Source organism: Pseudochaenichthys georgianus, chromosome 24 (assembly GCF_902827115.2).
Source record: "Pseudochaenichthys georgianus chromosome 24, fPseGeo1.2, whole genome shotgun sequence".
Classification (NCBI taxonomy): Eukaryota; Metazoa; Chordata; class Actinopteri; order Perciformes; family Channichthyidae; genus Pseudochaenichthys; species Pseudochaenichthys georgianus.
In genome coordinates this window covers 282,862-308,007 of record NC_047526.1, presented here as the reverse complement: position 1 = coordinate 308,007, position 25,146 = coordinate 282,862, and the positions used below count along the sequence as shown (strand labels likewise).

Here is a 25,146-nt window from a genome sequence, read left to right as displayed (position 1 = left end):
CTGGATCCGCTGGGTAGAATTGCCTGTGTTTTCTGTGTATTCCTCAGTGTTGACTCGGGATTTCTCAATGCACGTTGTGTAAATGCCTTGGACTCACTCACGGCCGTGACTCTCAAATAAACTCCGTGTTTGATATAAAGCGGATTCCAGCTTCCATTTCTTCCATCAACATTGCTGAGCAGAAGTTTCTCTCACATTAGATATTATTCATACAATTCTGAAAGATGTAGCCAACAGTAAATATTATTTAAAAAGAAACAACTTCTCGTCTTGTATAGCAATTTTATTGAATTTGCTCAAACAAAACAATATGTTAGCGTATAAGAAAATAATGATTAACATGAGAACAGTATGATACAAAGCAGATGAATAAAAGGTTGGAAATGCCACCCGTAAAACTTGCGATTTATCCCTTCAAATGCTTTCCCTCAGCAGGAAGACACATGTTTCCATCCCAGGCTGACAACAACATGGAGCAGCTCTCACTGCAGAGGACAGAACACATCTCCACGTGTTCATGACATCTTAAAAGGCATCCCGACCACGGCAGGTCACAGGGTTCAGGAAGCAGCCTATTTCCTGGATGAAAGCTAATCGCACTGTGAAAAACTAGACACAGAAGATGTTTTCTTGGTAGGGGTCAGAACCGAGATCATTTCATTCTCCCAGCCATGATACAAACAAGGAGGCCAAACTAAAGAAGAATTGCAGGTGACCCTAATGAGAGTTCCTGGATATTATTATTATTATGAGTTATCTATATATTTTTGTCACATTAATGCAACTTCGGAACAAGGCACATAGCTTCAAAGGGATCTTCAATTTGTTTGACCTGCCATCACAACCAAAGGACTGAGTATAGTGACAGAAATATGTCTGTTTGTTAGATCCTTGGAGAATTGTAGACAATAAGAAAGGCTTTGTTTAGAGTGATTGTGTGGAGCTGGAGACTGAATCCTTTGGTGAGAAAGCCACATGGCTGGATCCCTCTGAAAAGGCATTCGATGCTCGGGAGCCTGACCCTCATCAATCATTCGAGCCAATCCAAAGCCAATGAGAGAAACTGGGGGAAATTATTTGTCTTCACGAAGTAAGCCCTTGAAGACAGTACAGACCCTACAGCCAGACACTGATCCAGGGAGCAGTATGACATCATATAAAGGGCCCACTGTACACCAAAGAAACGCTTAACTGTGAATGGTGTGAAGAATAACCCTGGGGATGTCAGAGTGAAGGCTGCCAGAGTCTCCTGGCCGAGCCTGAAGACCACGCAGTGTCAACACAAGTCTGGTGATCCAAACTGAGCATGTGGACGGAGAGCTGTTTACATTGCAGCCAGGCTGCATCTCATCAAGAATACTATGGAGTTGCATTATGGGAGGTGTAGGACTACAATTCAGAATATTTTAGTCTTTGTTGATTCCACTTTTACAATTATTTGTGTTGTCTCCCAACTAAATAGGTTAATATGAAATAAGTGGAGTGCCCCTTTCAGTCAGAGATCTGTGACATGCTGTGGGTAGAGCAGGTGGACCCTGTCTTTAAACATCTGGGGTTTCCTGCCACCTTTCCAAAGTGAAAATATATTAAAAATGAAGGATACAAATCAGTTGAGCTACAATGTGGCTAAAGACGCAGTATCCCTGGATAGAAAATAAACTTGAAATGAGAATATTGGGAATATTATTCCTTGATATCTGATGTTATGTCACGTTAGCTCCACTTTTACAGAATATCTGCGATCAAGTTGACAAGAGGTGTGTCACACAGTAACCTTGTCCTATGGGTGCTCAGAAGTTGGAAGCAAAACTACACAGACATTGAGAATTGATGATGGTGTTGGGACGGGGACTGGGACAGGGACGGAGACCGGGGGAGGGGGTTGAATAGATGCTACACATATTGCTTTCAATTGAACTTGTCTCAGGTAATGCATTTACGTGGCAGACTTGGGACCTCTCCTCATAAAGAAAACAACCACACATACACCAAACGGAGTAAATAGGACATTATGACAGTCTTCAAATCAAAATTGACAGGAGAGGAACATGTTTTTCTATCTTGACATGGCAGGTATCAGCCCAGCAGCACTCTGCAGGGGCCCGCCTGTCTACAGCTGGGGATGAGGAGCTACTTCATATGGCCATAGATCTACACTGAAACACACATGGTTGATAGATGCTTTTTCTAAATAACTTGTTCTCTCTTTTGTACATATTCAGGTCAAAATACTATCTGAGGAAGACACGCTTTACAGTCCTGCAGTGGCTGAATCCACCAGACGCACGCACGCACGCACGCACGCACGCACGCACGCACGCACGCACGCACGCACGCACACACACACACACACACACACACACACACACACACACACACACACACACACACACACACACACACACACACACACACACACACACACACACACACACACACACACACACACAACCTCTATGGCAATATGGAACAAAATAGGTTTTATTTTAATCCCCACGTCCTTTCTGTCATTTCTCTTCATAAAACCTTCTGATAGAAAACACCCAGAGTTCTGAGTTGAGTTGTGACGGGACAGTATCTGTGTTATTATCGGTCAAAGGCTTCTCTGCCAGGATGCCAGGCCTCAGCGGGAGGGTGGGGCAGTACATCTTCATAGAATGGATCCCTTAAAGGATTGTTGTCACCTCAACCGTTTTGTTGTTGATTTAATTTTCCACTTTTGTATTGTCACTTTTGAAATTGACCGTGGTTGTCTGGTGGGGGCTGGGGGGATGCACACAGATGTAGACCCTCTACGCCGTGCTCGATCTCCCCATCTCTTCCCTGATTGCTGAGGAGAGAGAGAGCCAGACAGACACAGCAGGTTAGTTATTGCTGAGCGGACTTCTAGGTTTCCTCAGTGTGTGTGTGTGCTGCCTGTGTGTGTGTGTGTGTGTGTGTGTGTGTGTGTGTGTGTGTGTGTGTGTGTGGGTGTGTTGCCTCTGTATGTGTGTTGCCTGTGTGTGTGTGTGTGTGTGTGTATGTTGCCTCTGTGTGTGTGTGTGTGTGTGTGTGTGTGTGTGTGTGTGTGTGTGTGTGTGTGTGTGTGTGTGTGTGTGTGTGTGTGCTGCCTGTGTGTGTGTTGCCTCTGTGTGTGTGTGTGTGTGTGTGTGTGTGTGTGTGTGTGTGTGTGTGTGTGTGTGGGTGTGTTGCCTCTGTGTGTGTGTGTGTGTGTGTGTGTGTGTGTGTGTGTGTGTGTGTTGCCTCTGTGTGTGTGTGTGTGTGTGTGTGTGTGTGTGTGTGTGTGTGTGTGCTGCCTGTGTGTGTGTTGCCTCTGTGTGTGTGTGTGTGTGTGTGGTGCCTCTGTGTGTGTGTGTGTGTGCTGCCTGTGTGTGTGTTGCCTCTGTGTGTGTGTGTGTGTGTGTGTGTGTGTGTGTGTGTGTGTGTGTGTGTGTGTGTGTGTGTGTGTTGCCTCTGTGTGTGTGTGTGTGTGTGTGTGTGTGTGTGTGTGTGTTGCCTCTGTGTGTGTGTCGGGTGCTAAGTACCATCAATGAGCTCTTCTTTGAGCTTCGACAGCTCCTTCCTCATCTCCTCCATAATGTCCTGATAAAGAAACAAAAGCTCCGTCACCTTTTCACTCAAAATGGCGGCTGTCCGTTTGAATACAGAGCTATGGAAAGAGGCGGCATGAGAGGACATGCTAACATGTGACTCACGGTCTGGGTGATATGACCAAACGTATATCAGCGACAGACTATGGGAATAAAAGTGTTCACCTGTTTCAACCTGTCATAGTCAACAGCGTCTGTGGGCACACCGTTGGCACTGTGGGACGCAGTGGGTGTGGACTTGGGTCTGTCAGGGGCAAAGCAAGCAAAGACACACCAATGACTGAATATCCAGTGCCTCAAATAAAACAATCCTTTCAGTCAAGGCAGCATTCCACCACATACTAGAACATAGAATAGTAGCTACTCCGACCCGGCGTCATGGCGGGGCCCATGGGGCCGGGCCCGCCCATCCAGGATTTGGGCCCGCTGTTTTAATCAGGGCTGAATACCACATTTTTATTGTTTTATTATTATGTTTATTGTTGTTATTTGTAGGGCTTTGTCCTAATATTTATTTTTGTATTAGTTTAATATCATTTTTTTATTTTGCTAGGACCTTCTGAATGAAAGGCTGCGCGCAAGACTGGTTTTTCGCTGCGTTGAGTCGTGTGGGTTTTTGAGTGGGATGCGGCACAGCAGCCTGTCAGTTGGTTTACTCTTGCTCGTGGTTCACGAAAGGAACATGGCTGCTCAGCGCCAGATGCAGCACATTAGAAGAAACCAGTTACGTTACCAACGAGCAAGCAAGTCAGCTGGCAATCAATTATATTTTGAAGAGAAATGTACTCTCAAGCCGGCTCTCTCACAAACTCCTGCACAGGCTCTCTGCCTCGCTCAATCTCTCTCTCTCTCCCTTTCTCTCCATCGCTCAGCCTCACTCACTCTCCACCCTGTGTGCGCTCAAGTTTGCCCAAGTTGGCACAGCGTTACAAATGTGCCACAAAACCAACCGATGGATACATAAGACCGTCAACAGCCTTATGGCAACCTAAAACCCCTCTCTTTCAACAATTCACTAGCGCCTCCCCCCCCCCCCCCCCCCGTTGACAGTTCAGATGTCTCGGGAAATGTAAGTGTCGTGGTGGGCCCGCCCTGGTAAATCAAATGCCCGCCCAGACATGTATGTCTGCCGCCGGGTCTGCAGCTACTTCTGCTTTTATATCGAGAAAAACATTGACGAATATGACAGACTGTACATGTGAGATGTAAAGAAATATGCTTCAACACTTTTTGTTTTCAACCTAAAAATCAACCATGGTATCACCAAACCAGAAAGAACCCTTGGATTGACTTCTAACGATATCATGTGCACACAGGAAAGATGCTGCCTGCACACAGTATGCTCATATGTGTGTATGTGCTCTCACACACACACACACGCACGCACGCGCGCGCACGCACACGCACACACACACACACACACACTGTCTGGTAGGCAGGAATATAGTGCACGATTTTACATGTGTGACGAATGCCCGCATCATCCCCAGAACCCCCTGCATTGACCACATCACTCCTGTTCTTCAGCAGCTTCCCCGGCTCCCCGTCAGCTTCCCTGGCTCCCCGTCAGCTTCACTGGCTCCCCGTCAGCTTCCCTGGCTCCCCGTCAGCTTCCCCGGCTCCCCGTCAGCTTCACTGGCTCCCCGTCAGCTTCCCCGGCTCCCCGTCGGCTTCCCCGGCTCCCCGTCAGCTTCCCCGGCTCCCCGTCAGCTTCCCCGGCTCCCCGTCAGCTTCACTGGCTCCCCGTCAGCTTCACTGGCTCCCCGTCAGCTTCACTGGCTCCCCGTCAGCTTCACTGGCTCCCCGTCAGCTTCACCGGCTCCCCGTCAGCTTCACCGGCTCCCCGTCAGCTTCCCCGGCTCCCCGTCAGCTTCACTGGCTCCCCTTCAGCTTCACTGGCTCCCCGTCAGCTTCCCTGGCTCCCCGTCAGCTTCACTGGCTCCCCGTCAGCTTCCCTGGCTCCCCGTCAGCTTCCCTGGCTCCCCGTCAGCTTCACTGGCTCCCCGTCTGTACACTCAGATCTTCTGCTTCCCTCAGCCTCACTGCACCCCCCTCACTGCCTAACCACCATGGGGTCTAGAGCCTTCAGCCGCTCTGCACCCCGCCTCTGGAACTCCCTCCCACCTGACATCCGCAACACTGACTCTCTCCCCATTTTCAAATCACGCCTCAAAACACATCTCTTCACACTCGCACACCCTGATCATTATCATCACACATCCTGTTTTATTGATTTGGTTATTTGATTGATTTATAAACTGCATTGTCTTGTTGATGTCTCTTATGCTGGTGTTATGTATTGTGTATCTTGTTTTTTATGTGTTTGTACGGCGACCTTGAGAGCCTTGAAAGGCGCCTATATAAAATAAATGAATTATTATTATTATTATTACCATGAAATAATTAGTGTGCTCAGCTCTCTGTAGGTCACATATTAGGATACTTTTATTAAGCTGGAACCGGAAGCGACCATCTGGTTTGCTCTAACACGCACGCACGCGCAGCCTTATCTGTGGGCGCCTGCTCGCTCTGCTCTACAGTGATAATAATGTGCCAAGTCTGCTGTGCACTGGGCGGACACACGCTTCTATGTGCTTGATCGGGTTAGTGTACAGTACACACATACACATTTGGATTTCACAGTTAGGAAGAACTAGGAATCGTTAGGTTAGCGATGAATGGTTTAGAAAGATAGACATCAGTAAGAACAGAAGACAAGACAAACAGGAGCCTGTCCAAAGGCTTCATAAAAACACCCTCTCCATCACGGCACAGCCCCATCATTGTTTCAGAGAGGAGGGATATCACACTCTCTGCCTGCTGCAGGACTCTCCACGAAGACTCTAGTCTGTGTGAGCAGCAGAGACACTCACTTTACACATTTAAGCTCGGTTCCTGTGTGTGTGTGTGTGTGCGTGCGTGCGTACGTGCGTGCGTGCGTGTGTGTGTGTGTGTGTGTGTGTGTGTGGTGTGTGTGTGTGTGTGTGTGTGTGTTCTTAGCTTTTCATATACACTATGCTACTGAACTTTATCACTGATCTTCCCCACTGTCTTGACTATGAACTTCTGTTATTTTATAATATTTATTATCCTTTACTTAATCTGATGACTGGGTTAGAGAACTACACAAAACCCTTTGTGTACAAATTGATATGTTGACAAGCTTTCGGCAGGAAAGCACTGTTTCAATGGACATGTGATACATTGATACGACATGATGTTAGCATGCTTGATACATGCTAAGCTCCTGTGCAATCACATGAGGGCCTTTAGTGATGTTAGGCAGAGCATCATGCTAAAGTGAACCAAAGGTAAAGCTTTAATATTCCCCCGTGGAGGATGATCCAGAGAAAAAACTGAATTTGAGTTGCAATACACAACATACTATTTTCCTTACTGTACCTTCCAATTACTGGAGATTTGCTACCGTTCATGGTGTTAGATCTGTCCCATGGCTTCCTTGGCATGTCTGGAGAAAAAAATCCCAGAAATATGAAAAGCACAAGACATGAAATTCAGATATTCAGTAAGGAAAAACAGATGTACTGTTTAACATTGATGTGATGGGAGCTAGCTTCATGCTAACTGGGACCGTGGCCCCCTCTGTTGTGAGGATGCATTTGAATATGTTTCCATTGAGGGACACTCACCTGGCGTGCTACAGGCAGACACTTTAGGGGTGGTGCTGATCTCACCTTCTTCCTGTTGGACGGATAGGCAAGGTTCAAAGCTCAAATGCATTCATAGATTTATTTTTAAACAGATATAATAAGTTTTCAATACCCATCCGTTGAGGTTTCTTAGGAAGTTGTGGAGTCAATACAACTCAAAACTTCCTGTGGATGTTTCACACTAAAAGCCTAAAAGATTGCCATAAAGGGAGCATAGGCTTAGCCTACTCATAGAAATTCAGGAAGGCTGTAATTTGTGTAAAAAGTGTCCACTTTTGTCTGATGGACATAAACCCCAAAATGCAAGTGACTGCAAAAATGATGGAATGAAAACAGTGTTTCTGTGCCCCGCCAGTAGCGTTATCCTGGGCCTTTGGTGATCTCACCCGGGATCAACATATGGCTTTAAGTGCGTCTACGGTGAACACGACTGATCACAGCTCACCTTCACAGCGCACACCCACTATACTCTGAATGTCACATTTTGTCTCTGTGCCCTAGGTTCAGATGACCCCCTGTTCTACACCACTGCTCTGCCACTATCGATTTTATCTACCAGAACTCATTATGTACACAGGAAATGTAAAAGTTACCTTAAAGAACTCATTATGCCCTGCTGTCCAACTAGGGCATTGCGTTCCAAGAATGCAGGGTTGTTGGTTGTTCCTAGAATCTCTAAAAGTACAATGGGAGCCAGAGCCTTTTCTTATCAAGCTCCACATTTGTGTTATCAGCTTCCAGTTTGTGTTCGGGCGGCAGACACCCTATCCGTTTTTAAGAGTGCGCTTAAGACCTTCCTTTTTGATAAAGCTTATAGTTGATAAACGAATCCAATAAGAGTGCATTGACGTAGACACGTTGTGCCTCTTCACCTATACATTTCAGTTCTTGCTCTTTTTCCTTACTGATGGTATGTCATTTGGTTATGTGTAGACGGTGGAACCCGGGAGAGGCATATACGTGCCTTGATCCCTGCCGAGTCGACGCACAACTGTTGATTGGTGTCAGTGCCAAAAAACTTTTCAGGAGCAATGTGCTCATGGTATAGATGTGGCGCATACATCTTAGTTCCTACTCTTTTCCCTCAACCTATCCTAAGGGAGTGCATGTACGTACAGATGTAGCACTCCAGATAGGACTCAACCAAGCGGATTCCAACCAAAAACCCAGCGGATCCCAGTGGCTGGGAGCGTTGCCAAATTGCTAGAGGGCGTTGCCAAATTTCCCAATTTGTTCAATTACAGGATTTCACCATGAGATGGCGCTTCATTCACAAATACACAAAGACAACTCGGTGTTGTAGAACTTAGTCTGTTTGCAATGTTTGCAGTTCTGCAGTTGTGTTTGCTGAATACTGTAGCATTTAATTACTTATTTGTTATGGTTGTCACAGGCTACTATAATGAAAAAACATCAATATTTTAGATCAAATAAAGTATATCTAATCTTATTATCTTAATTGTAATTCAATAATATATAGTCTTTATATATTAAATAATCATAATAATGTAAATGTGTACCCTTTATTTTGTATGCTCATACTTTTACCTTTACAATAGTTTGCTTTAATGTGCAGTATATTTTTTGTAATATTGTTGTGGTGTACACAGTACAGTAGATCGAAGTAAATCAACTCATACATTATCACGTATTATAATGTATTATTAACCCCATTATAGCAGATGCCATATTGAATGGATGAACACATTTATGCATGAATAATTACAACGGAGTATTTCTAAATATAAATTGTACAAATGATATGTATTTAATACTAATAACATAATTATTCATTTTACTTTCAGGTGATAATACTTTTCACTTGGGCTATTGACAATTTTGAATGCAGGATATTTGCTTCTAACACATATTTTGACCTAGGTAAACAATCGGAATACTTCTTCCACCTCTGATTTTAACCTGTCACTGTTTTTAAAACTTTAATTAAATATTTGATATTTCCAGAGACCCTTTCAGACCGGCAATGCTGCCCTGCATGTCATTCCGATCGGAATGTGACCAAAGTCAAACGTCTCCCATCCCCCTTGGGAGACTTTCTCCACACATTCCGATGCGCAATTCGTTTTAAACAAAGAGTCCGCAACATAGGCTACTACAGTATCTCTTGTTAACAGAGGGGGGTTTCAGTGTTAATGAATAGTGGAAAATACGCAACTAGAAAGACTTCAAATCCCAGAATCCCGGTCCCGCATGCTGGCTCTTACGGAACCGACTAACTCCCCTTGTGTGTATGTACAGCTCTCAACGTGCCCAGACTTGTAGTGATTTTCACCTCTTTTAATACTTTTCACCTCATTCTGAAAGAAAGAAGTGGAATGTGCCAACGTGACGGCCGTCTTGGTGTTGGTGCGAGACCGGAGATGTAGTTCATTGACCGGTTTCACACAAACAAAAGTGTTACTTCACAGTTTTACGCCACATTTTTTTGTTGTTTACTTGCAAAATTATCTTTTAGATTGACAAACATCATATGTGTCATTCCTGGCACAATTCAAACGGGATCGAAAGATAATCTTTCTCTCTCCATTGACTTCAATACATCATTTTTCCGAAATAAGGTCCCATGGAGGTCCACTCTCTATTGCTTTCAACCCACCAGCTTTTATGGAGAAAACAAGTTATATAATTATTGAGAGGCATGTTTCTCACTATGTTATGCATAGAAACAACAGGCTACTGTGTGTGTGAGGAATCAGCTGTTTATTTCATATGAGTTTCATTGTGCCAGCGTCCATCACTGATCTCCCTGGTTGCAATACACAAAGACAGCTAACTGTAAGCTTGTCACTCAGAGGGGGGTGGGGGCCATGGCTATTTAAAAAAAAAAACTCCTAAGGGAGTGCATGTACGTAGACACGTTGTGCTTCTCCACCTCTGTTCCTTACTTCTTACTTGCTACCATTTTCCCTCAACCTATCCTAAGGGAGTGCATGTACGTAGACACGTTGTGCCTCTTTTCTCTGGAAGCTTTTCCTTGTACGATGTGAGGGTCTAAGGACAGAGGGTCTAAGGACAGAGGGTGTCGTATTGTCATACTGATATTCTGTACAAACTGTGAAGACCACTGAGACAAATGTAACATTTGTGATATTGGGCTATATAAATAAACATTGATTGATTGATTAATTAATGGATGTGTTCAAGGACACTGGTCAGTACACAGTGATTCATCATATAGATATTAAGATGACATGAGAGAAGACAGACGATACTCACTGATCTCTGGTCAGGTTCAGGGGACGAGCCCTTATCTGCAATTCTTCTCCTGTAACAAATAAAGGCCAGACACTTGGAGGGGGTCCACATCACATAATTCACCACACTAAACATTTTTAGTAAAGCCATTAGTCCAAATATAATCACAGTAGAGTGTGAAATCATTCTTCAGAAGGTATTAAATCCTTATTGAGAGGGTTTTGGTTACATACTGTGACTGTAACCTCTGCATGAATAATGCTGACATCTGCAGTTCCTTTACAATAATAATAATAAATGCTATTTGTATAGCGCTTTTCCTGGTGCTCAAAGCGCTTATTATTCTTCTTATAAGTCTTTTATTTTTACCTCCTCTTCTTGACATTTCCGAAATACACCAGTAACATTGAGATAAAATATGATGTTTGTTTTTGAAAGTTCATCATGTGGAATCAGCAGTGTTTGGGAAGTGACCCTACCTCCTGGCCAACAGGGCGCTCATCTCCTCCATGAGCCCGCCTCCTCCAGACTGAGGGCCGTTGCCTCTGACTTCAGATTTGGCCCCTGCGGGTCCTCCAGCCCCCAACATGGCTGCAGCCAAAGAAGCGCCTGCATCATCACTCTAAAGGGTACAAACACACACAAACAGTTCTTTCCAGAGGGAAGTATCAACCCTGATGGCCTTGTTGTGTTGATTTTATATCAGAAAAGGAACAAAATTATGAAAAATGAAATGCGACAGAAGTTGATTGTGTGTGTGTGTGTGTGTGTGTGTGTATGTGCGTGCGTGTGTGCGTGTGTTTCACTGACAGTGATGCTGTGTGCATGAAGATGAAGTGTGTGTATCTGAGCTGCAAGAGGACACACAGACATGATGTATGTGCAGCTGCTCGTCTGAACACTCATCATGTGACGTTTGTAGAGCTGTGAGAGTGGGAACAAGCAACCAATCAGAGCTCACCCTCGGCACTTTGCGCAGCTTGGCTCCAGCGAGGGCGGCGGCCAGGCCTGAGATGGGACGCTCCTCTGCAGGAGAGAACAGGCCCGGGGGGAGGGGGGGGGGCGGCGGAGGCAGCGGGAGTCCGGGAGGAGGATGTGGACCGGGTGGTGGAAAAGGGGTCCCTGGAGTCAATGTAGGGGCCACTTGAGGGGGTGCGGGTGGTGGTGGGGGAGGGTGGCCGGCTGGGATGGAGGGGCTGGAGGTCACAGCAGACCCGGGAGGCAGGGGTGGAGGTGGTGGAGGGGTGGGGGCGATCCACTCTGGGGTCTGTACCTCATCTGTAGGGGAGGGGGAGGGGGGTTGGGAGATGATAGAGGAATGGAAGTGAAGTTCAAACTGTCACTCATCAGGTAAGCATCACCCCCCAATCAAAAACGCTCTTACCAAAACTATTGTAATATTAGTGTAATATTAGTGTGATGTAGACTGAGCTACAGTGTGCTGGTGGTGCCTGCAGTCATGTTTTAATAAACATGTAACACACATGAGGTATAACAGCGTGCCACGTCTGCTAAACATGCAGCAGAGCACCTGTGAGCGGCTTTATACTTACACTGAACAAAAATATAAACGCAACACTTTTGTTTTTGCTCCCATTTTTCATGAGATGAACTCAAAGATCTAAAACATTTTCGATATACATAAAATAACCATTTCTCTCAAATATTGTTCACAAATCTGAAAAAATGTGTGATAGTGAGCACTTCTCCTTTGCCGAGATAATCCATCCCACCTCACAGGTGTGGCATATCAAGATGCTGATCAGACAGCATGATTATTGCACAGGTGTGCCTTAGGCTGGCCACAATAAAAGGCCACTCTGAAACGTGCAGTTTTGCTTTATTGGGGGGGTCCGAAAACCAGGCAGTATCTGGTGTGAGGGGTAGGGTTAGGGGTAGGGTAATGTTGTGAATCGAGTGGCCTGTGTTCGTCGTCCATAACATATGCCTGCCCATACCATAACCCCCCCACCATGGCCCACTCGGATGGATTATCTCGCCAAAGGAGAAGTGCTCACTATCACAGATTTTTTCAGATTTGTGAACAATATTTGAGAGAAATGGTTATTTTGTGTAAATAGAAAATGTTTTAGATCTATGAGTTCATCTCATGAAAAATGGGTGTTGCATTTATATTTTTGTTCAGTGTATTAATGATAGGAAACATCACAAATGGTTATTGTATTAAAAACATTTTTGACAAGATATATCATTATAATAAGTGTCCATCTTCAGAGGGTACACATTGGAATAAATTGAGCACAGACAAAGTCAACACTTTTTAGTGCAATTACACACGCACGCACAATGGCCTAAAGACAATCAACAGGAAGTTGGGCAGTAGTTGTGTTTGACTCAATATCATCTGCCTACATATAGCAGTCCTCATTAAAGTTGATAACATTTATAATCGGAAAAAAGTGAGCTTGTCCATTCTAAACTAAACAAGCAGATATACTTAAATATGATCAGGAATAATAATTAGGCTGCTCCCAATTCCCATGATCAAGTATTTATGGCGACATGGGCCAGCAGTCTAGTTACTATGCTGACCTCAGAGGTCATAGGTCGTCAGAATGCCTCCTGAGTTATTTCGAGAAATGGTTCTGGAGCTGCTACCGATGTGTTTCCAAACTGGCCCCTGCCGAGAGAGGCTCCTGCTGGGGCCCCACATTAGGAGAAGGATGATGTGTACTACACACAGGCCATGCAAACACACATGCTGCTGTTAACACCCCCCCCCCCCCCCCCCCCCCCGCTGTTAGTGTGTCAGTAGGACAGCAGTGAGAAACTATGGAAGAGAGGTTGTGAGAGAGAGAACAGGATGTGGACTGGAGACCTTACCCTGGGGCTGACAGGACGAGCCCTCCCCCTCTGTGAAGATGTTTGCCCCCCCTGGCCCAGACAGGCCCAGGCCCTCTGGGGGGGAGCAGAGCTCAGCAGAGGCGGCAGCGGCTGCAGCAGGGGGTGCTGTGGAGGGAGAGGGCACACCAGGAGCCTGGGATGAGGATGGGGGAGACAAGACGAAGGGGGAGGGGAGAGGGGGCGGAGTAGGTGGTGGAGGCGGGGTGGGGCAGGCGATGCCGGTAGGGGTGTGGCTGTGTTGGATAGTCACTGGAGAAGGTGCAGGGAACATGGGCGGGCCGTTGGGGGCCGGTGAGGGGGGCTTCTGGGTGAGAGGGGAGGGGGCAGCGATCGGGACTATTGGTCTTAGGCCTGCAGCCTTCCCTGGGGGGCTGCTTGTCATAACAGGGGGCGAGGGGGGCAGTGGAGTGAAGTTGCATGCTGACCACACCACAGACTTGGGCGGGGGGGTGGGTGAGGGGGCAGGAAGAGGCGCTTGCTGTCGCCTTGGCACCGTGGCGTAGTGAGGCAGGACCGGGTGGAAGGCAGAACCCAACGAGGTGGCGAACCGGGAGGCTGAATGCCTTAAGGGTGGGGTGGGGGGGGTGGTGGTGGAGCAGGGCAAGTGTGACCCGGTAGCCGGGTAGGAGGGTGAGGGAGGGGATACGGGCGTGGAGGACGTCCTGCTGTATTCCTGAGGTGTCGGGGTGTACAGGGTGCTTTCGAAGGCTAAACGTACAAAGAGAAAAACCAAGGTGAAGGACGAGACAGGACAGAAGGGAAGGAAAGAAGGAAGGAAGCAGCCGTAATGCAGACAGGAGGAGAAGACGGCAGGTCAGGGAAGGGAAAAAGGAGAGAGAGAGGAAAAAAGAGAAGGGGGAGATGAAGCAGGAAGAACGGTTTAATCCAGGTTGTGTGTATGTTAGTGGACAGGTGTTAGCACCGTGGACACACACAAGCCTTCGTTTTGGGTAGCAAAGGAAGAAAGTGAAAAAACACAGACACACAAACACACACACACTTTTTCTAATTATTCCCTTTTTTTAAATGGTCTTTATGTTAGTTGTAATGTGGTTTTCCTTTAATATCACAGTGGGGTCTTCGTAGTATTTGATGGTGAGTGTATTTCTTGTCTATGAAGAGTCTTTTTAACCCTTCCTCTGTTATACCCGGCCCTCTACTGGACTCTATGGGTACTACTCTCTCTCATGCTATGTGTGCATTCACCTACTGAGTTGCATAAACGTAGCCGGCCAATCGGGGCGAGCCTACCTGAATGCGAGCGCAGGCCCACAGTATATAAGGCGGCTACGCCTCCCAACCGTCATCCTTTTTCTCTTTTTTAACTGAAGCTAAACAAAAGAAGATAGATAGAAGAAAGTGAAAGAATATACACTCACCACTCCTTGAACAACGGCCTTGCACTACATGCCCGGGCTTAATTGCGGGCGCTGATCCCCGCCGCTTGTGCTTCGAGTGTTTGGGGCCTGGCCACGCGGTGGAGGGCAGCAAACATTCTCCGTCCTGCAGTGCCTGTCGTGCGCTCCCACGGCTCAGATGCCAACATCGCCTGGAACATTTCCAGGCGCATTATGTTTCGCTGGACTAGGCGCAGGACCAGGAGGAGCTCGAGGTGGTCGAAATGGAGGACCAGGAAGTGGCCGAGGAGGTGCCGTTCGTATTCGCCATTCCAACGGGCCGGGCGGCCCCGTTTGTCGAGGAGGACGAAGAAGAGGACTTCTCGTTGTCGGGCGCTTCTGAGTCCGGCATCCGGTTTCCTCTCGGCAGAGATTCAGGTCCTGTTGCAAAAACAGGCGGTGTGGAGGATTCACCAGGAGAAGGTGAGGCAGGTCTGGACTCAGTTCGGGAGAGCACAGGTGGACCTGTTCGCCAATCGGCGCAACAGCCACTGTGCCCTGTGGTTCTCCCGGTGGGACAATCCGCCCTTGAGGGTGGATGTATTTGCACTCGAGCCATGGCCAAGAAAGCTGCTTAACGCCTTTCCACCGCTGCACCTTATCCCCCCCCCCCCTCCTGGAGAGGGTGAGGCGGGAACGTCTGTCATTCATCCTAGTGGCCCCAGGTACGCGGAGGTGACACAGATGATGGTGGGCCAGCCCTGGACGATTCCTCAGTTCTGGGGGGCGCTGTCTCAGGAAGCAGGTGCAATAGGGGGGTTACCCACTCTGGGCCAACCTCTCCAGGCTTGGCTCCTGAGAGGGACAGGCTGAGACAGGTGGGGCTGTCTGACAACGTTATTCAGACTATCCAGGCAGCAGGAGCAGAATCCACCACAGCCTGTTACAGGCCAAAGTGGGCGGGATTCCAGCGATGGTGTGAAGGAAGGAGTCTAGAGCCGCTATCGTATACGTTGGGCTCTATTCTATCCTACTTACAGATACTGGTGGACAGGGGGCTGGCTCATTCCACGATTCCAGCCATTTCGTCCTGCCATGAGGGATTTGGAGGCAGGTCAACCTTCAGTCAGCCGCTTATGTCGCGGTTTTTGCAGGGGGTCAGGAGGCAGCGCCCAGTAGTGCACGCCTCCGCCCCACAGTGGGACCTGCCGTTGGTGCTCGAGGCTCTGGTCACAGAACCATTTGAGCCTCTGGAGCTCTCCTCCCTGAAAGCACTGTCATGGAAGACAGCGTTGCTACTTGCTTTGACTTCGGCCAAAAGAGTGTCCGAGCTGACCGCTCTGTTGGTGCACCCAAGTTGTCTTTTGATCCGGGGGGACCGTAGCGGGGCGACACTCAGACCGAACTCCTCCTTTTCTCCCAAGAGCCTAAGGAATTAGGTATCAGGTATCAGTAGGTATCTGACCCCCCCTGGACATAATGCACTTGTGTTTTTCCCATGCTCCTTGGGGACCTGGGAAACATGGTGCGCAGTGAGCCCCATAGGCAGGCGGGGAGAGCCTTCCCCACTATTTTTTTTCTTCCATGCACACTCTACACGAGGTAAGCGTGTCTGAGTGTGCCTTATCCAAGCTGCGGCCCAGACTTCTCCACGGTTACAACCGGATGTTAGCCAAAAGCCGGTCAGGGGCAGTGTGATGGGTCGATGTTGTTGGACGACAGGGCTTTTATACATCGGGGCTCCACCCACTGTACCCAAAGAGTCCAGTAGAGGGCCTGTGTCATATATAACGGGGGGTTACGTATTGTAACCATAGTTTATAAGCACAGGCGGAGCCCTCTACCTGGGGGCCCTGTTTTTCCTATGCCTCTCGCTGAAGAGGGTGTAGGACAGGGGTATTCAACTAAAATTCAACGAGGTCCAGTTAGAGAAAATCTCCCCATGCAAAGGTCCGGGACATCAAAATGTCTAAGTTGCTTTATGAATTAGTGTGATGTATATTGAAGTAGCTTTATCAACGTCTGCATGTAATCAACAACTGACTGCCAATCAAATAAAGAAAGTACAATTCAAAAACAACAATATTGTCAATTTACATTGAACTACAGATATACAGTAAATACTGTGGATATGTGTAATGTTCCTCTCAGGCTGCATTTAAAAATAGAATAGAGAAAATAAATAAAATAGCTTTTGAAAATATGTGCATCTTAAAAGTGCTTAATTTGAGATAAATATGATAAAGTGTAGCAGCAGCTTGAGTTTCCCTTTTTCTTCGTTAACCGTTTCACATCATGACTTAACTGTTTCAGAAGATTATAGAAAAATATCAGTCTTTACACATCAGAACAATTGAACAGTGTTAAAGTTTCTCTTTCTGTCCCTCTTATATTGCAGTCCCTCACCTCACTTTGTTCTGTTCAGTGCGAGAATTGAGCTGGAGTTTGTCCTGCCAGTTTAGATCTGGGCTGAAATGGTGTCAGGGCCATTCTCTTACACACATGCAGGTGCTCATTGGTTAGCCTCGGTTAGCTCATTGGTTAGCCTGGAACGATATTTAGTTTTAATGTTGATCCTGGTGGACTGATCATATTGGGCTCTGAGACTGCTTATTTGACCTCAGTTCTGACTTGAGAGGGAATGTTTGGTCAAATACTTTGTGTTTTGTCTCATAGTGGCATTTTGTCTCTTTTAATGAGCGCCACGGTCTCTGAACAAATGAGACACCCTGGTTCTGAGCTCCCAGTGGCAGGATGAACATGAACGAGTCCACTCAGGGTTCAAAGCTCTGTTCTCACTGTCCACTTTCCTCTTCTTGGAGAGCGCCATGTGTCACTATGTGTCTCTCCCTGTCTGCCGCTAACACGCCTGTTCACTCTCCTCTCCGCTTCTCTCCCTGTATCGCTAATCATTGTCTTCACTTACTTTCCTCTCCGCTTCTCTCTGCCGCGCTCTCATCTCTTCTTCTGTGTTTCTCTCCCTGTATCGCTCACTCCTCTCTTCTTCTGTGTTTCTCTCCCTGTATCGCTCACTCTTCTCTTCTTCTGTGTTTCTCTCCCTGTATCGCTCACTCCTCTCTTCTTCTGTGTTTCTCTCCCTGTATTGCTCACTCCTCTCTTCTTCTGTGTTTCTCTCCCTGTATCGCTCACTCCTCTCTTCTTCTGTGTTTCTCTCCCTGTATCGCTCACTCTTCTCTTCTTCTGTGTTTCTCTCCCTGTATCGCTCACTCCTCTTCTGTGTTTCTCTCCCTGTATCGCTCACTCCTCTCTTCTTCTGTGTTTCTCTCCCTGTATCGCTCACTCCTCTCTTCTTCTGTGTTTCTCTCCCTGTATCGCTCACTCCTCTCTTTCGCCCCCTGTCTGCAGCGGTCCGCCTGTTGCCGACCCCTGTAGGATGACGGTCGGGATGCGTAGCCACCTTATATACTGTGGGCGTGCGCGCACATTCAGGTAGGCTCGCCCCGATTGGCCGGCTAAGTTTATGCAACTCAGTAGGTGAATGCACGCATAGCATGATAGAGAGTAGTACCAATAGAGTCCAGTAGAGGGCTCCACCTCTGCTTATATGACTAGGGTTACAATACGTGTCCCCCTGTTTCATGTGCATATAGGCTGGTTGATGTGCCAGTTAATTTGTGTTTTACGACCGCTGTATTTGTCTACATGTATTGTCTGTGTTTTATCTGTTGTAATTTTGTTCATGCTGCCTTTCCTGGCCAGGTCGCTCTTGGAAAAGAGATTTGAATCTCAATGAGACTTTTACGTGGTTAAATAAAGGATAAATAAAGGATATATATGAGCTCTCTGACTAATTACCTTTAGTGTGCTGTAAATATGCTCCGCTAGCGATTAGCATAGCCTGCACGCTGTTGAGAGGAGCTGCCGTATGTTATGGTCGGGGGGGATGTAAAGTGGTTCACCTTTCACTGTTCCTTACTAATATTGTCATCCTACGCAGTCCTTATTCTGCCAACATATTCTGCATTGGAAACTTAGAAAAAAACCTGACACACACACACACACACACACACACACACACACACACACACACACACACACACACACACACACACACACACACACACACACACACACACACACACACACACACGGTATTAACCCTTATAATTTTCAACTGAAGTAAATGGTTATTTCCACTTCCACTCCACTAGACAGATACAAACTTCACTCTTTTAATAAACCCAGAATGTTTCTTCATGCGTTACTTTTTTTTCTAGCTTTTGCCAACTTTCACTGTTCCTCACCTCGGCGTCAAACAATCAGGCCCCAGCTTCGCTCTGATTTCACTATTACCACACGATCAAAGCACAGCCATTACAGAGAGCTGGACACATGCACACAGGAAAAATGTGCTCACATACACACACATCAGAAGAAGGCAAGCCAATACTGAAGCCAAGCAAAACAACATTTGGGACAACTTAAAATAACAAAACACATTATCAGCAGAAAAATAAAACTGTATCAAGCTCCAGTGTGTGTGAGTGTGTGTGAGTGTGTACTGTATGTGTGTGTGATTGTGTATGTGTGTGTGTGTGGTGTGGTGTGTATGTGTGTGCGGTGTGTATGTGTGTGTGTGGTGTGTAGGTGTGTGTGTGTGTGTGTGTGTGTGTATGTGTGTGTGTGTGGTGTGTATGTGTGTGTGGTGTGTATGTGTGTGTGTGTGTGTGTGTGTGTGTGTGTGTGTGTGTGTGTGTGGTGTGTATGTGTGTGAGTGTGTGTGTGTGTGTGTGTGTGTGTGTGTGTGTGTGTGTGTGTGTGGTGTGTATGTGTGTGTGTGTGTGTGTGTGTGTGTGTGTGTGTGTGTGTGTGTGTGTGTGTGTGTGTGTGTGTGTGTGTGTGTGTGTGTGTGTGTGTGTGTGTGTGTGTGTGTGTGTGTGTGTGTGTGTGTGTGTGTGTGTGTGCATGACATGTTGAATAACTCCTCCCTCCTACCCTGGGGCACACACTCACATCTTCTCACTGATGATGTATTGTTAGCCTCTGACTGACTGCGTATGCTAAAATAGCATAGCCACGTTAATGAGTTGATGTTTGATTGACATGCAAAGTGAGGCTGATACAATCATTAAGTTGGAAAACAGGATATTCTAAAACTCAGTTTCAGGAAACCCGGCTTTACACAAATGTAATAAAATAATTAACTCCATTTATAACTGAATTAAATCAGCCCTATTATAACATTCTGCCTGCAGTCTCCTTCTTCATTTCTGTTCCTATAGAACCCCATGCCCAATGCTTCTGAAGACACACTTCCTCAGCCTTAACGTGTGTGTGTGTGCGTGCGTGCGTGCGTGTGTGTGTGTGTGTGTGCGTGTGTGTGTGTGTGTATGTGTGTGGGTGTGTGTGTGTGTGTATGTGTGTGGGTGTGTGTGTGTGTGTGTGGGTGTGTGTGTGTGTATGTATGCGTGGGTGTGTGTGTGTGTGCGTGTGTATGTATGTATGCGTGCGTGCGTGTGTGTGTGTATGTGTGTGTGTAGGCAGGAACGTGCATCACCTGCGTTTGAGATGCGTCTTCCTCTCTCCCAGTCCTGCTGCTCCCTCTCCAGCAGCTCTCTCCCGCTGCGCTGCTGCTGCTCCTGCTGCTCCTGCTGCTCCCTCTCCGCCTGAGCCTCCCGCTCTGCTTCATACTCCTGACGTTCACGTTCCTGAAGTTCACGTTCCTGAAGTTCACGTTCCTGAAGTTCACGTTCCTTTCTCTCGCGCTCCAGGCGCTCCCTGTCTTGGCGCTCCCTCTCTCCTCGCTCCCTCTCTTGGTGCTCCCTCTCTCCTCGCTCCCTCTCTTGGTGCTCCCTCTCTTGGCGCTCCAGCTCCTGATGCTCTTGTTCGATCTCCTTCTGCCTTTGCGACTCCTGAAGCTGCCTGGAGGAGGAGAGGAGAAAGACGAGATAACTAATTAAGGGAAATACATCTATTTCTTATTAATTTATATATACTTAGACTAGTATATACTTTGTGGTTGTGTGAGGTGAGTTTGAGAAAAGGCTTCTACTGCGGTCATTATATTAGTTCAAGCTTTTCTGGGCACATTCAAATACAAAGTGAGGACGGCCTGTGGTTATAACCTCCCTCTGCTACAAACTGTAAACCAAAGACAAATAAATAAAATAAGAGGCAACAATGAAAATGATATGTTTTTCTCTTTTGTAATGTAAAATGAAATGGGGTCTTCCTGGAGGTCTTCTCTGTAAAGTGTGCCTGCAGATGCAGCTTCAGTCAGCAGGGGTCAGCAGTGTGTTAGCTGTGAGGATACGATGTGTGATAGAGAACCATGCTGATGAGAGAACTATACTGGTCTCTGTGGGGAAACTGCTGTCAGAGCTATTTCAATGACAATATCAAATAAGAAAAGGGCATGAACGAGAATAACACAGCTTCTGTAGAGAACAGAGACCCAGGATGTGGGCGCCACGCTCTCATGACCAGGTAGAAGTGTCTTGTAGATGTATGACAGTAAAGGAAGACAATCTGTCACGTTAGAAATTCACGCTTAGTTTTAGGCCACCCAAGGTGTCATTGAGCAAGGCATGGCAGACCCCCCGCTCTGACACCTCTCCACTACACTAATGCTGTTTGTGCACGTGTGTATTTCAGGCCTGTGTGATGTGATGCAGAACAATAAAGTGAATATTGAATTTCTCCTACAGGGCTTTATACAGTTTGTCTTCTTAATACAAAAAAGAGCCAGTAATCTAATATGTTACGATGATTCTTTTTCTATGAGCCCTCTTTTGCACACAATCACTCGCTTGTAACTATTGCAGTGTTGGGTTACATTGTGACTGGATATAGGGAAAATAGATAGCATCAAAGCTAGAGACCCGGCTGCAGAGCTTCACAGGATTATCCTGACCAATAAGATGCAAGGGAGGGGTTAAGGAGATTTTAGAATATATCTTTATGTCTGCTACACCTCAATCTCATTGACTCCCATGTCCCTCCAATACAAGAGGGAAGTTATCATGATCATTTGTGGCAGTAGTCTTCATCTTGCCCTTTTCTATGCCAGGATGGCTAAACTGCCATCAGCGTTTCAAATCTGCTGCACTTTAACTACCAGCTGTGTTGGCAGATTGATTTATTAAGAACTGAGAGGATTATTATCCCACCAAAGATCACACGTAGTAGTTTACAAAATGTGTTCCTACTCGCTCTTATTGAGGGCTGGTAACCAGTTTCATTGTGTTTATTTTCATGAAATAATTCATCAGTAAATAAATAAAAAAGTATAAAATATATTAATATTTGATAGATTTGTCAAATATTTATTATGATATATATATATTCAGATTTTGATCTGGATATCTGCTTCCTGTCATTTCATTGTACTTTTGTACAATGAAATGACGAAATGACGAAATGATGGAGAGGCTTAATTTCAAACCATAATGTTTGTAGGGTTATTAAATTAGTAGATGAATCCCCTGACTTTGGGTACAACAGGATCAGTGGCGGCCGGCCCATAAGGGTGCTAGGGGCGCCGCCCCACCTCTTCCCATATACAAAAAAAAATATTAAAAAAAATATTAAATTAAAAAAATACATATTTAAAAAATATATATATTTTATATTTTTATTTTTAATGCACAAGGTAAATATTGGTATCAGTAAAATGTATAATCTACAATAAAATCTCGTTTAAAATGGTGTTACGATGTCTAAAGTTACTGATAAGTCACATGTTTCCTGCCTGGCCTTGCCCGTGGCATTAGTTTATCATTACCGGGCGCCGTGCAAGGAGCCCGCGAGCCAAACAGCAGCAACCAGCACGTTGCAAAAGTCTCAATAGTAAACTGTGCCGCCGAAACATAATTTCAGCCAATCAGCGGCGTCAAATATTTTGGTCACGAGGGCGCTCACGTTGGCGCCCACGTTGCTTACGTGGGTTGACGTGAGTTGTTTTTTAGACTCGTGAGTGACCAAGGTGACGCAGTAGTTGGATGAGAATGGCTTCGTGTGCAGGTGGAGTCGCCGGACCTCGGTCCCCGCCCAATTCCGTTCAAGAGCTACTCTCCAATCCTTTCGAAAGGAGAAGTTTGGGAGATAAACTGTTGCTTAAAGACCTTGGACCGGACCAACCCGATTTGTATATATCTCAGCAAGCTCGTGAAAAAGGTATCCACGAGGCTTCTCACGTAGCTGGTACACCAGAAAGGCATGGCTAGCTGGATGCAAACAGGTAAATGCTGTCTTTTGTTTCCCATGCTTGCTCTTCAAACAGCCGGGGACAGATACGAGCTGTTCAGAAACTAGACAAAAGTTAAACAAGTACAAACCACAGACTGTCTGTGTCATGGAGAATTCAGTCGCTGGTTTATGTCTGTAGGCCGTTGTTGTGAGTGTGGACGGTCGGAGCATATATAACGTTAGCTTAGCCAAGCTCCATTCAGAAAACAAGCATTCTAAAAGGTTTTTCGCCTGCCGTCTGTCTGCAGACTTGTCAAAGGATTAATTCATGGTTTTTACTAACCGGTATCAGTATGTTGTTACTTCGGCATCATTTTGAAACGTGTATTACAATTAAATCACGGTAAAATATGTTCATCTTGTTGTAGTTGTAGCTCCCGAACCAGCGATTCTCTCTCTAATTTAGCATGCTCAGCCCGACTCAGCCTGGTTGTTCCTGGCCCTAGAACCACGATGTTATGGGGCCAGAAAAACTGAATTAGGACCCGCTAGCCGGTACTAGACCAAGTGGAAACGCAACCAAAAACGGGCCCCGCACGGCTCGGCACTGTCTGTGTCATGGCGAATACAGTCGCTGGTTTATTTATGTCTGTAGGCCGTTGTTATGAGTGTGGAGTGAGCATACAGTATAGAACGTTAGCTTAGCCTGGTCGACCCAATCTCCATTTAGAAAAGACGCATTTTAAAAGGGTTTTTCGCCTGCCGTCTGTCTGCAGACTTGTCAGAGGATTAATTCATGGTTTTTACTAACCGGTATCAGTATGTTGTTACGTCGGCATCATTTAGAAACGTGTATTAAAATGTAATCACGGTAAAATATGTTCATTTTGTTGTAGCTGTAGCTCCCGAGCCAGCGCGTCTTGTTTGAATGATGCGAGTAAACACAGCTGGCAGCCGCGGTGAAACTCGAGCGACTTGAGCGATGCGATTGGATCGTTTAGAGCGAAGCGAATATTCGCATCGCGTCCGGTCTGAACGCAGCATTAAAGCGAGCTCCGCGCTGCACTGGAAACGCGCCATTACATCACCAGAAGTCCTAATTTAAGGGGTCATTTCTCCCCACATTTTTTTTGTACTCACTATATCAACAGCCCCACCAAAAATATTTTCCACCAGCCGCCACTGAACAGGATACTAACAAAATGTTCAGTGTTGGTGAACAATAACTCCAAAGGGTGCACAGAGTGATTAGCAACAGGTGAATGAGTTTAATGTGCAGGTAACACTTTGTGGTAAGGGAACATGGATCATCATGAATTCATTAATGTAGTGCTTCATGAACTATCAGTCATGTACAGGTATTAATGGTATCTCATGCATGACTTAATGCAGGAACAATACCTTAATGAATGCATCCACTAAGGTATCTCAATCATCATGACTTCTGAGTTGTTATTATTAATGATGTCCATGTCTTCTTCATATAGATCTGCAGTTCAAGTGACAGGCCAGTCACAGCAACTCTGTCATAACACTTTACAATGTTCCCAAGCTAAAGGTGTGTGGAGACTACCAAGCGACAGTGTACAAACAGTAGCGTGTGCATAGAGTAGACTTCTGTGTCAGGAAAACACAAGTTGAGCTACTGGGAAGTGCTCAGTGTGTGTGAGCAAAGCAGATCCTGCAGCTGCACCAGGGAGCGCTGACATGCCAACTGGATCCTGGGAGTCATCCTGCACATTAGACTCCAGTCTGTTGTCTCGTGCTTTGCATATTTGTCACCTCTCGTTGGAGATGGCTGTACTTGCTCAGTCTGTCCTGAGTTAGTTTGCACTGGCATTGATGAATGATTTTTAACTCTGTGGCTTTTAAAAATCTTGACTGTTAGCCAAATGTTGTGTTAGAAAGACAATACAGTTGTAAACTAGTTGAAATAGGATTGTAACACCTGAACAGTGCACATGGACATGTGATACATGTGTTGGAGTCCACTGTTATTACCTTTCACACCCAATATTGAAAATAATATTCCTTTGTTTTCTTTTTTTAAATAACAATTCCAGAACCGATTATGTGAACAAATAAGGATGGTCAGGGGACAGTGTTGATGTATGTGTCACTTCCACATGTCTCCATATTCCCTTCCTGCGACAGGAGGAGCTCGAACAGGTTTCCCCTCACTGCTGTGAGAAGCCTCACAGTTCAGCTGCCATCTCACTGGCCTCGTGACAGGAGTTGCCAAGGATACTGTTGCTGAGGGAGCGTGGGCGGGCGCATGGGCTGAATCCCCGCACGAATATAGACATATGTGCACATGCA

The 25,146-nt window shown here is 46.2% G+C and overlaps 1 protein-coding gene across 5 annotated transcripts in view; it reads right to left on the bottom strand.

Moving 5' to 3' along the window:
• Window positions 1-268: 268 nt before the first annotated feature.
• enah (ENAH actin regulator) overlaps window positions 269-25,146 on the bottom strand; it is a 135,730-nt gene continuing 110,852 nt past the window's right edge. For 3 of the 5 annotated variants that reach the window (XM_034076270.2, XM_034076269.2, XM_071201859.1), the window contains exons 5-14: window positions 20,198-20,562; window positions 13,322-14,050; window positions 11,439-11,755; window positions 10,957-11,099; window positions 10,499-10,547; window positions 7,241-7,292; window positions 6,993-7,059; window positions 3,756-3,834; window positions 3,525-3,582; window positions 269-2,830 (exon numbers count right to left, since the gene is read on the bottom strand). In XM_034076270.2, coding sequence (XP_033932161.1) covers window positions 2,793-2,830; window positions 3,525-3,582; window positions 3,756-3,834; window positions 6,993-7,059; window positions 7,241-7,292; window positions 10,499-10,547; window positions 10,957-11,099; window positions 11,439-11,755; window positions 13,322-14,050; window positions 20,198-20,562 — 1,897 coding nt within the window. In that variant the 3' untranslated portion in view covers window positions 269-2,792. The remainder of the gene's footprint in view (window positions 2,831-3,524; window positions 3,583-3,755; window positions 3,835-6,992; window positions 7,060-7,240; window positions 7,293-10,498; window positions 10,548-10,956; window positions 11,100-11,438; window positions 11,756-13,321; window positions 14,051-20,197; window positions 20,563-25,146) is intronic. The other 2 variants (XM_034076271.2, XM_034076272.2) reach the window with 2 other exon arrangements.